Here is a 12321-nt window from a genome sequence, read left to right on the forward strand (position 1 = left end):
GCTCATTTTGTGGAATATATAACAACTAGAAAATGACAAAGAACAAGAATATTTTTTCCACTGTGAAAATAATTTCTATTGACATGGCTTTTTTGTTCTCTGGGAAATTATTTTTGACGATAACTCCAGAAACAACCATGAAAATCAAAACATCAACAACAGTGATAGTAATATTAATAATAAAACAATATTCAGTGCAAAGTAGCCTACAAATGCTTTGATGGGGGCGGCAAGGGACCTGGATAACGGATAGGGGGCGCTGGCATAAAAAAAGGTTGAGAAACACTGTGATAGAGCTATAATTTCACTTATAAGAATTACTGTTAATTTACTGGAGGAAAACTGTGGGGCTCTTGTTAACCATGAACAGTGACCAGGGTTTCCCCCAGTGTATTATAAGCCTGGCGGGCCATCAGGCTTTACTTGTGTCCCCACCAGGCTAAGCATTGCTTCTTTTTTTATGTTTGCATTTTTAAGACATTAGAGTTGGCGTTCAGATAATAATCTTCCAATCTTCCAATAACACATACTCATCAAGTGATATTTTCAAATCTCCTGTCAACTTTAGACATAAAACCAGGCAGGCCGCTGAATGAAAGACTGCCCGAGCACTCAACCACCAGGCCTAGCAAGTTTTCTGGGGGAAACCTGGGTGATGTTCGTGAAGTAGCTGATCGGTAAAATTATATTTTATAAATAAACATTAATAAACAAGAGCTTTTCAGCTAGGCTAGCACGACAGCCTCCCAATAAACATTATAAAATAAAAACCAAACCGAATAAACGTCAACTCATCATTTTCACTCTAAAGTTCACCGATTTAAAAATAAAAGTATACTCACAGAGCTGCGGTATGAGCCGGTTTAAAGCGAACTGGATCCAGCACAAAATGGTTAGAAAGCTAGCCTGCTAACTGTTAGCCTAGCTCAACACTCGTCCGGTTTCCCTGTCAGAAAGCAACAGAAACAGCCAGTTGAAGGTGATAATAAACTTTACGGAAGCTCTGCGGGACATTCACACCGGCTGGCTGGAGACTGCAGCACCGAAAGGCTCTGTTAGATCAAATAAACCCCCAGATTCCAGCAGCGGGCAGGCTACACAGCTAGCTGCTCGCTAAGTTCCGCGTAGCGTCGGCAGCTAAAAGGTTGCTCCTCATTTTCTTCTTCTTCTTCTGTTGTGGAGGCGAGGAATGAGGGAGGAGAAAGGCGGACTTCCGCTAGGATCTTTTCACAGTCTCGTTTACGGGGTGCCACTTGCTGACATTTAGTCACAAAAAAATACAGCAATAATTTGGTCTATTTAGCCCGTCATTAAAATATTTTGTTTTTTAAGCTAAATATTTAGTGCTCAATCAAATGGTTAAGTCTGAGCTAACTATGTAGCTTTCAAAAATCAATATTTCGCTCTAAATTAAATATTTATTTTATGAACTAAATATTTAACTTGCTAACTAAATATTTAGCAAGAAAGCCAAATATTTTTGATGTTCCGACGTTCAAACCAATTTGTACATTTGCTAAATATTCGGCTTGTTCCTAAATATTTAGCCATGTTTAGTTTGAAAATTAAATATTTGGTTTGTAAATTCAGTGATTAGTGTGGAAAGTAAATATTTAGTTAAGAGCTAAATATTTAGTTAGAAATAAATAGGTATTTGGAAACCAAATATTTAGCTTTCTAACTAAATATTAAATTTTAAAGCTAAATATTTAGTTTGTAAACTAAATCTTTAAATTGTGACATGTATAAATAATAATTATTTTCAACGGTTTTTACTGTGTTACTCTACAAACGGCTTCCCGTAGTTTTTTGTATGAAGGATCCAACCCGAGGGAGAGAAGCTCTGACTCCCCGGCAGCTGCAAGAAAACATCCAGGTGCATATGGTGAGAGTTCATGCACTAATAAAGACATGACACAACCAGCAGGTGTTACTTTATAATAAAATTTCTCAATACAGGAAACAGGACACACACAAAAAATAAATAAATAAAAATAACATACAGAAGCTGATGTTTATGGAAACCAGCCTGTTCCTGAAACGTAACCCAGTTCAGATAAATCTGATAAAGAACCAGACAGCGCCCCTGGTGGTGGAGGTGGATTCAAACTTACAGAGAAGATGAGGAAGAAGCTAACCAGATCAATTATTCAAATAACTTTATTTGATTATATGATCAGAAAATAAAAACAAATCTCACCGAATTTTAAAACGTGAAAACATTAAAGGAGGGAGGGAGACGGAGTAATTAGCATTTTTAATGTATCTATTGTATTTAAGTTCTTTTACTAGGCCACTTTTAATGCGTGTGGATGTGAATTAATGTGTGAGCAACAGACAATCTTAATTTCCCTATGGGATTAATAAAGTTTTTTTTTTTTACCTTACCTTACCTTAAATGATCTATTGACTGAATTGAATGTCGGGTTTAATAAAACATTTTTAAAAAGCCTGATTTATGGACTCTGAACTCAGCAATCTGAGTTAACAGATATTACTGTAATATTTACAATATTTACATGTGAAGGACAGTTTTCCTGTTCTGATCTGAAGAGTTTGATACTTTGTTTTAAAAAGCTGACTGTACAGAATATACATCTGTAACTCTAAATGCAATAAAAAAGGTAATTATAAGAAAACAGATCAGCTAGCTCATCAGGGTCTGATTGTTCTCCTGTAAACTGAGTTTTTGCTTCATCTTTACAAAATCTTTTGTAACTTTCTCACTCTGATCAGCTGAGTCTATGATGGACTTTCTCAGCTTTTCATCTGACTCAGGGGTTGGAAAGAACCGAAGAGTGCTAGCAGATCAAGAATTGTTTTGCACTAAGACCAGTACAAGAGACATGCCTTTACTCTTCCACCTTTATAAGCAGAACCGGAAAATGTTCCATCTCTCTCAGAGTATAATTCGCCAGAGCTACTGATGATTCTTCCTCCAACTTTTTACGTGTTCATCATCTCTTCCAGCTTCTTTGTCAGAGGTTTGATCATCTCCATGAATCGTTTCCCTGCCCCTGAGCTTCCTGAACCTTTTTCCTCTCCATTTTTATTTTGGTTGCATTTGTTCCAACATCAGAAGCTGCACCTAAAGATCCACCTGCAGCTCCAAGGGTCAAACAGCTGAATGAATGAAGATGCATCCGCTATCAGTTTATTCATCAGCTCACACAGATGAGGTGGAAGCTCTTTGCGCCATCTTCTTCGTGGGTTTAAGGCCATTTCCTGCGGTTGTGTTTTCTTTGAGGGCGTTGGGGTTAGTCTGCGGTTCACCTCACCCCGGCAGAAACAGATGAAATTTGAAGCAACTGAATGAACTGGAGAGTTGGTAACGCTGCGCTGATGGAGGAAGGCCACACTGGGAACCTGTCCACACCTGCAGTTATAGTTGGGATTATGACTTTCTGTCTTGATAAATCAAAGTCCTGCTTTTGAACATTTTTCAGCACTTTCTGACAATTAACTGTCACTCCAGAAATCTGTTTTGTTCACTCAGTTCTAATGAATCTTTTGACACTAGTGGCTTGTATTTAAATACCCCTAAAGCTGCGTCAGGCCTCTGTGTCCAGGTCGCACGCTCCATCCACTACGCCACACGACGTCCTGACTGAAAGACAGTCTTTACCTTTTATCATGAGGAATCTGGGTACCAACATTTCTGGCTCAATATTGTAACTCTTAACTAGAAGATTTCTGGAGAAATGTAAAAGGGGTCTGCCAAAGTGTGCTTGTCAGTCAGAGAAAAAACTTTTGTAACTGCCCAGTGTTCAGGTGAAACCCAGAGTACGTTTACTGCAAGGACACGAAGAAAGAAACCAGAGTGTCCAAGCTGGGTCAGATAACCGAACAGTGTGTTCTCACCATAATACCAGAATGGATCAGCATAGCATGAAGATGCTGGCATCGGCCCCAGATGTAACGTTATCACTGAATGAGCAGCAAGATGAAGACAAAGGTGTGATTATTTCTGAGACATGAACAGTTTCCTGCAGGAGGAGAAGTCGTTCCTGGTGTGAGGGAGCAGAGCAGGTGGTGCAGTCACACGGAGCGCAAGCATGAAGTCACATGTTGATGATCTTGGCTCTAAGGGAAACCCGTATAACCCACAGGGAGTAATGAGGGCCAGGAGATCAAATGAAGCAGAGGAGTACATTTTCACCAAAACTCTGATTCTGAGATTAATTTAACATTTTGACAAGAAAAACCTTGGTTGTTCTCTGTCAAAAAGTTGTAAATTTGCAAGAAAAAAAGTTTTAATTCTCTGATTAACAGTACAAGTAAATAAATGTTAAAAGTGAGACCTTCAGTCAGATTTTAAAATCAGACATTTGCAACACATTTGCATCAGCAGCAACATGGCTGCTGATGCAGCTTCTTCCTCAGGATCATTCTGGATCCTTCAAGGCGTCAGATACAAATATGATGAAAAGTCACATTTCTTCTAATTCTTACTGGATATATGTTTTTGTTGTTTATTTTTCAGGGTGTTTCATAAACATGCAGCCATGTTGGATTTTGATTTAAAACTTCAGATTTTCCCACCTGGAATGCTGTTTTCCAGGGACATTTGTGTTAATCTGCAGAATGAAATCCTCCAATGAGTCAGAGCCAAGCTGGATTCACTTTAATGATTTAATATCTAACTCAGTAATTACATATCAAATGTTGTCACACCAACAAAGCAGCCGCTACTATCTTAAGTTATTGTCAGTGAGGAAGAGGAGCTGCTGCTGTGGCCGAAGGCTGGTCGTCTGAGCATGCTCAGATGGTGTTTCGCAGACACAGCTGGGTTTTATCGAGTGCCGTGTTCATGGAGCAGCCATGAAACATTCCTCCCAGCCGCATCTGGCGGGTGAAGCTCTGGGTCTTGGGGTGGTAGCTGCAGGGGGCGCTCTCAAAGCTGGGAGGAAGCCGGCCGTAGTCGCCTGACGTGGTTCTGTACAGGACGCTCTGGGGATGGATCTTCCCCAGGGTCCCTTCCTTCACCTTCGAGCTGATGATGCAGGAGAAAACTGGGTTTCCAGGGTTGCTGCATGACCTTACATGTTCTGCTTCCTGAGGAAGTGACATCACTGCTGAGCCTGGAAATCATTCACAAACTCTGCTTTAAAACCTTGCCAGTCTCTTTGTTGATCAATTTTTAATCTTCATTTTATTAAACTTTTGGTAAAATGTTCACCCTTTGACCCAAACTATTTTTAGCCCCTTTGGTAGAATAAAAATAATCCAGAAGGAAATATTTTTAAAAGCTTAACTGAACAATCCAGACCTGTACAGCTAGAGGTCTGACTGTTGGCATCTAAATAATAACTAAAGGTGGAGAAAATGTGGGGTGGAGTTTGCATCTCAGAGATATTTGAAGTTTCGGCTTCTAGAAAAGAAAGTTTCTTTAACTGCCAAAAAAACTAAGTGCACCCTTGTTGCTTCCACCAGCTCTGCTGAATCAGTTTTAAGGTTCAGATAGTTGCTATGATGCGAACCGCGGAAACAACGTATTGTTTTTACAACTGATTAGCATCTGAAAATCTCAAGTAATCCCTGAACTTTGACCCCAAATCCCAGGGGAGCTGAAAAGGCTTCGTGGATGCGGAGAGAGAAGGAAGTTCAAATCTCTTCCCTGACTCCAGCGTCTCTCTGCTCGGCTGTCTGACCGTAAATGTTAAGGCGGTGAACATCTCCATCCATTTAACTCAATCAGCAGCAGTACAAAGTTTGTAGATCCTGTTTTGTTACAGATTTTAGATAAAAAGCTTCTATTCCCTTTTTGTCAAAAGCTCTTCAGCGTAAAACAGAGCAGGAAGTGGTGGTAAGCTAACTTCCTGTCGGCCGAAACTGGAACATTTTCCATGATAACTCCAGTAAAAGCCTCCAGTCTAACCAGTTCACCAGTTACCTCTGAGTCCTGTTGGACAGCCGCGTCGTCTGGACTTTGCTTGCGTCTTTCAGTCGCTTGAGAAAGCGAGGCGTCTGGTTTCCATGGAAACAGAAGACAGCTAATCCGGACCATTCTTTTTTTTTTATGTGTATGTTTAATTTAAAGGGTTAGAGATATAATAATAATAATAATAATAATAATAATAATAATAATAATAATAATAATAATAATAATGTGTGGAAGCACAATATAATAAAAGTTCTAACGCTCCTAACCCTTAAGAAACAGGAAAGTAAACAGCAAAGGCGCTTAGGTTAAAGTAGAGTTATTGTTTTTACACGTTTCTGATTATTTAAACTAAGTTTTTCAACTGAGGCAATGTAGGTTTTTAAGCCAGCCTCTTTAAGGTTTATTATTCTTTTACTCCATTTTATTTTGTGGACTTAATGTCGAATTGTTAAAGATAAGCAATATTTGCAATTTTGGTGATTCATTGTTCTTTCTAACTTTTTCTGGACTTTTCAAATCCAACCAAAATGTTGCAATATGACAAAATAATGTTCAACATTTCACCCTCACACTGGAGCAGTCGTTGCTGACATTTGGGACCAATATGATCTTTTAGGGCCACGGAGTCGTTTTATGATACAGACACAACCACCAGCAATGTTTGTAACCTACTCAGATGTTTAAAGACCCATTCAATAAATTAGACTATTATTGAAAAGTTCATTTATTTTGGGAACTTGATCACTCAATGAAACACGCAGAAGGACGTTTGAAGGCCTTTATTTGTGATAATTGTGAGGATTTTTCTCTTATCACTGAAACAGTGGTTCTTAACCTGAGTTCGATGAACCCCAGGGGTTCGGTGAGTCCGTCTCAGGGGTTCGGCGGAGGTAAAGACACACTGTGTAAAGTCGTGATGACGCCCCGCTTTGCCATCACTTGCTGCAGAGGATCACGTTACTTTGCTGAGCCAATCAGAGCTGCAGATGAGCACTGATTGAAGGAGCTCCACTCTCAGCATGGATTTGAATTTTTACCAAATTCTGTAGCTTTCGGTGTACTTCTAAATCTGCTCCTTAGTCACATATGAAACTGGTGGGTTCGGTACCTCAAAAAAGGTTAAGAACCACTGCACTAATGAAAACATGACAAGATTTACCCTCCAGACCACAAGGGGCGGTAGAGTTCCAATCAGCAGGCTGACAGCCGCCATTACACCAGACGGAGAAGCTACAGGCTACAGCAGTGAAGCCCCACTGCTCTGTGGGCTTTTAGTGGGACTGTATCGGAACCGGTTCTGGACCCCGTTCTGGACTCGGGATGGACAGTGAGATCCAGCGGGACGGCAGAGTTCTGGACCTGACCGACGACGCGTGGAGGGAGGACCGGCTGCCCTACGAGGACGTTTCCATCCCTCTGGTACGGGCGGCTGGTTCCGGTCCAAAACTACCGAACCCAGGGCGACGCACTGTTATTATTACTAATGGATTAGCAGAACATTATGACCACCTGGTGAATAACACTTCAGGTCCTCTTCAGAGAACAGGTCTTTTGTGAAATTGTGCCCCCCCTGTGTCGGGAGCGCGAACTGCAGCCAGAGAGGATCCGTTCATTTCATCTGATGGATTTCTCGGTAAAACAACCCATATAATCATGTCAAGGTTGTAACTTTCAGTTTAATCGGCAGCTAACAAAATTATAAAATAAATAAACTAGGTCTTGCGTGGAGGTCTTCTTGCACCGTTTTGTTTTGTTTTTAATCGGTCTTTTTCCAGCTTTTTCACTTAAACCTGACAATTTAAAAGTTAGTCACCAAACACAGGTTTCCAGCACGTTGTGTTTTTATTGCTGATATAAAAGGAAGGAAGCTGCCACAAAAAGATGAGTGCAGAGTTTCTGGAAAATCCCGTTGTAATGTAAAATGTGATAGATTGCTGGATAAAATAAATTTCTAGGTGTTAATCTTTGGTGGCTCAATGATATTATCACACATAACAATAATTGAGAATTTGAAAGCATTTGTTCTCTATTTGCTGACGTTATGAGGAGGGAACCAAATACTTCAGCTGCCTGAAACAATCCGTTCCCCTCCAAAGAGCGTTGAACCGGGGAACAGGTTATTTCAGGCAGCTGAAATATTTGGTTCCTTCCTCATAACTCTGGCAAATAGAGAACAAATGTTTTCACATTCTCAATGGTCGTTATGCGTGATAGTTTGATTGAGCCACCAAAAATTAACAACTAGAAATTTCTTTTATCTACTAATCTATTATATTTTACATGAGAGTGCGATTTTACACCCTCATCTTTTCAGAAAGTCCAACCTTAATGCCCTGCTATCAGCAGCTTCCATCCTCTGATATCAGCAATGAAATATCATAAATACACACAATGTGTTGGAAAATTGTGTTTGGTGACTGACTTCATTTGTCAGACTGGAGTGACTGAAGTTGGAAACAGAACGATTCTCTTGGTGATTAAAAAACAAAACGATGTAAGAAGACCTCGTTTATTTATTTTATAATTTTGTTAGCTGCCGATTAAACTGAAAGTTCCAACCTTGACATGATTATAATGCTTTATCGAGAAATCGATCAGAAGAAATGAACGGATCCTCTCTGGCTGCAGTTTGCACTGCCGGCACAGGGGGCAGAGGTCTGTCCAGGTCAGAGAGGTCAGGGGTCATCTGGTCATCCTGATCAGATTTAGAAGTACTTTATTGATCACCAATTTGTTGATAGTTACTGGATTCTTCTCATCCAACAGAATGAAAATTTGTAAAAATGAAAGATGATGGAAAAGAATGATTAGTGGAGGGAAAGTTTGGGTGAATCAATGTTATCACAATATTTAATAATAATAATAATAATATCAGGTTTTCCTAATAGTGTGCGGTTCTGCAGATTGTACTTTTTCCTTTCATGATGAAGTGTTGCTGCTCGTGCTCCAGAGTCGAAACAAACATGGTTTAACCAAAAATTCACCCAACGCAGAATCACTCCTGCAGTTTTTGTTAAAGTTTCATAAGTTTTTTTATTCAAAGAAGCTGATTTGGAAAACAATTATTTTGCTTGATTTTGTTGTTATTTCTATGAATTATTGTAATTTTGTTCTTAAAATTTCCTCTTACCTTTATATTTCTGTATGTCTGATTATGTAATTTTTAAATATTAACTGATTGATAATTTGATCAATTTATCAGTACTTGAGTAATACTTTTCACCAAATACTTTTCTACTCACTTGAGTAATTTCTTGGATGCCTATTTTGTAATTTTACTGGAGTAAATATGCTGAAGTTCTTTACTCGAGTCCAGTTGTTGCTCCTCTGGTAAATAGAAACAATTTATGTGATTCTAACCTGAAACCAGAAGTCTGACGTCAGACCAGGTGAGAAAAGGTGGGCATGTTTTTATTGGGTGTATGTAAACTTGTGGTTCAGCTGTAAATTTTGCCTCTGGTTCTGCAAATGTTGTTAATCTGCAAAATATTAAAACCAGTTTCTATCAGTTAGATATCCAAGACACTTGAGATAAAGTTAGACGCCCCTAAAGCTTTTAGGGGCGTCCCGATTCTGATCCGATTCTGATCCAGAAAGCCTACACTCTCATCTATCAGGATATTTTGTTTCTCCACAGTTATAATACTACTGATAGTAATAATAATATATGATATTTTTACTCCCTCTGATCGGCGGTTTGTGTCGCAGAGCGAGCTGCCGGAGGCCGAGCAGGACAACGGCGGATCCACAGAGTCGGTGAAAGAGCAGGAGATGAAGTGGACCGACCTGGCCCTGCAGAGCCTGCATGAAAACACACCGAGTTCTGGAAGCTGAGGAGCCGTCCAGAACTGGACCGGGTTCATCTGCTTGCTTTGTAACAACTAATAAATCTAGATGTTGTGCACAGTTAGCTTCATGTCTTTCCTGGTTCTAACCACCAGGGGTCACTGTCCAGCAGAAAGGCAAACAGTCTGGTCCAGTGTTTCTCAACCATTTTTGGGCCAGCGACCCCCCAGCCTTTATTCAGGTCCCTCACCAAAGAATTTGTAGGCCACTGACTATTATTTCATTATTAATATTACTATCACTATTGTAGATGTTTTGATTTTTATGCTTGTTTCTGTATTTATCATCAAAATAATAATAACAAAAAACCCATGGGAATAGAAATAATTTTCACAGGCGTCTACGAAAAATGCAATGAACATTCAACTTAAAATCAGTAGGCCTAACAGCAGCCAATCAGAGTGGAAAAAATATTCTTGTTCTTTGACATTTTCTAGTTGTTAAATTTTTCACAAAATTATAAAAGATGAACATGCCAGTTTAAACTTTGATCTATTTGCAAACCGACTGAGCTCTGCAGCATTAAAACATGGATAGAACTGGAACTATATTAATCATAGCTCTTCTTCTCTTCAGTGTTTCTGTCGGTTTCTGGTGGTGCAGCTCTGTGCTGCCTTCAGGAGAATGGGACATCGGAGTATCATCCATAAAATTTCACCCACATGGCATTTATTGTGCAAACCAGAGCTTTCAGCTTACAGCTCCGGTGTTTAAATGAACGCCCTCTGTTGTGGTGCCACCATGGAGGGATTTCTTTACTTAAATGGGTTCATTTTTCTGAGGGATACTCAGTGAGGAGATTCCTCAGCTAAATAATCTGTTTCCTGATGGGTCTCTTATTTTAGGCCAACTGAATATTCAAAGTCCCCTCAATGGTAAAATGTTTTAATTCTGGACTTCAGAGAACCTCAGGAGAACCATGACCCGGACCAGAACCTAAGGCCGACCCAGCAGAACCACAGCAGGTCCACAAGAACCAGAACTGAGTGACTGAGGCTCAAGAATAGCATTTTATTTTACAGAAAGACTTGTGGGGTGTCCCGTCAGTCTCCTCTTGATGTTGCAGACTTTGGCTGAACAGCAACGTTTTCTTACAACTAAAGCCCAAGTCGAAACGACCAACCAGCGAGGAAATGTTGGCCCGATCGCAGTGAAACCCCGTTGACCAGAACCCGTTTACAGGTTCTGGTCAACACTCTCTCCTCAAAGTCTGTGTCATCACATGCCTGTCTTCCCGATGTGGGCCTGCTCAGGTCACATTGACGGTATGTCTGCTGACGCATCTGGAGTCCAGAAATGAAACCTGCTTTTTGAACTCAGTTTCTTTTCTGGGCCGGTTCTCTTGCACTTTACCAGAACCGTCCTCATGTGATCACACACTACAGGCTGAAAAAAGTTTATGAACTGAAACCAGAAATGGAAGAATCTGATTTTCCTCACGTTTCAGATAAAACCAAAATCCTGGCATGAAACTGTATCCGGATGGGTCCAGTTTATGAACAGTCCAGAACTTTCCAGAACTTCCTGGGTTTCGTGCTTTTTCAGGTTTGTCATTTCTCTGCTTTTGTGCTTAGTCACGGTTCAATGACTCAGCTTTTTTCTGGCAAACAAACACGACCTGGAATCACCCAAACTGGGAGCAGTAAGGGATCCGGCGGCCCAGTGGCGGGTGCAAAACCAGGCACTGGTGCGTTCAGGGGCATGACGGGGCGTGGGAACTCTGACAACCTGTGAAAGGACGGAAAGTTGAAACTAAAGAAATATGAGATAAATATATGGAAACAATGAAAAACATGCTCAGTCACACCTTCTAGAAAACTAGAGATTTGTTTATTTAAAATATTTTTGTATTTGGAAGGCAGAAAGATACCTTTTTTAAAGTATAAACTGTTTGGTTACAAACAACAAATATATTTACTGTAAAAAATACATTTAGACAGAATAATAAGACGTGCACTGATTTGAATGATTGTGTTGAACAGTGGAGTGGATTCCCACGTCTCCTTTGCGCTCGGCGCTTTCTGGTGGTTCTGTTTCCCACAACACCCGGTCCGTAAAAGCAGCACTAAACAATGGGCTGTTTGCAGCCGAGACAGATGGTGCTGGTCCGCGCCGTGTGCAAAGACGCAAACACACGATGACTCGCATATCAGGCTCGTTTTGAATAATATATTAACTTTATATGAGATTTAAAAACCTCCGATGGACAGGCGACCTGTCCAGGTGACCCCGCCTTTCGCCCGCTGACCCCTGGAAGCAGTACATGGTGACCCCGCTAGGGGTCAGGGAGAGGGGTGATGGATGATGGAGATTTTAAACATCTTTATTAAAATAAACATGTTTTCATTCAATTTTACAAATAAAAAGTTTAAATTGGAGGAAAAGACAAAAAGATTTATTAAATTATTAATCAATTCAAATGAAATATCTGAAGAGTTTTATTAATGTTCACAATAAAGCAATAGGAAACTCTTCATAGAGATGCATATTGGGACGTCAACAGTTCCAAAAGCCTCCAGATGTTTTTGTTGTTTTCACAGTAAAAAATAAATAAATAAATAAAAACAATAATAATAATAATAATAATAATA

The 12321-nt window shown here is 39.9% G+C and overlaps 2 protein-coding genes across 2 annotated transcripts in view; one reads left to right on the forward strand and one right to left on the reverse strand.

Annotated features, from left to right (window-relative positions):
* The window catches only part of rspry1 (ring finger and SPRY domain containing 1), a 12508-nt gene extending 11310 nt beyond the window's left edge, over positions 1 to 1198 (reverse strand). The window contains exon 1 of the mRNA XM_007540305.1: positions 843 to 1198. The gene's annotated coding sequence lies outside the window, so the exon portion shown is untranslated. The remainder of the gene's footprint in view (positions 1 to 842) is intronic.
* Positions 1199 to 7074: 5876 nt separating this feature from the next.
* anapc13 (anaphase promoting complex subunit 13) lies at positions 7075 to 9794 on the forward strand. The gene is made up of 2 exons (XM_007540308.2): positions 7075 to 7303; positions 9593 to 9794. The coding sequence occupies exons 1-2, from the start codon at positions 7205 to 7207 to the stop codon at positions 9716 to 9718; spliced, it is 225 nt and encodes a 74-aa protein (XP_007540370.1). The 5' UTR covers positions 7075 to 7204; the 3' UTR covers positions 9719 to 9794.
* The last annotated feature ends 2527 nt before the right edge of the window (positions 9795 to 12321 follow it).

Source organism: Poecilia formosa, unplaced genomic scaffold, assembly GCF_000485575.1.
Source record: "Poecilia formosa unplaced genomic scaffold, Poecilia_formosa-5.1.2 Scaffold531, whole genome shotgun sequence".
NCBI lineage: Eukaryota > Metazoa > Chordata > Actinopteri > Cyprinodontiformes > Poeciliidae > Poecilia > Poecilia formosa.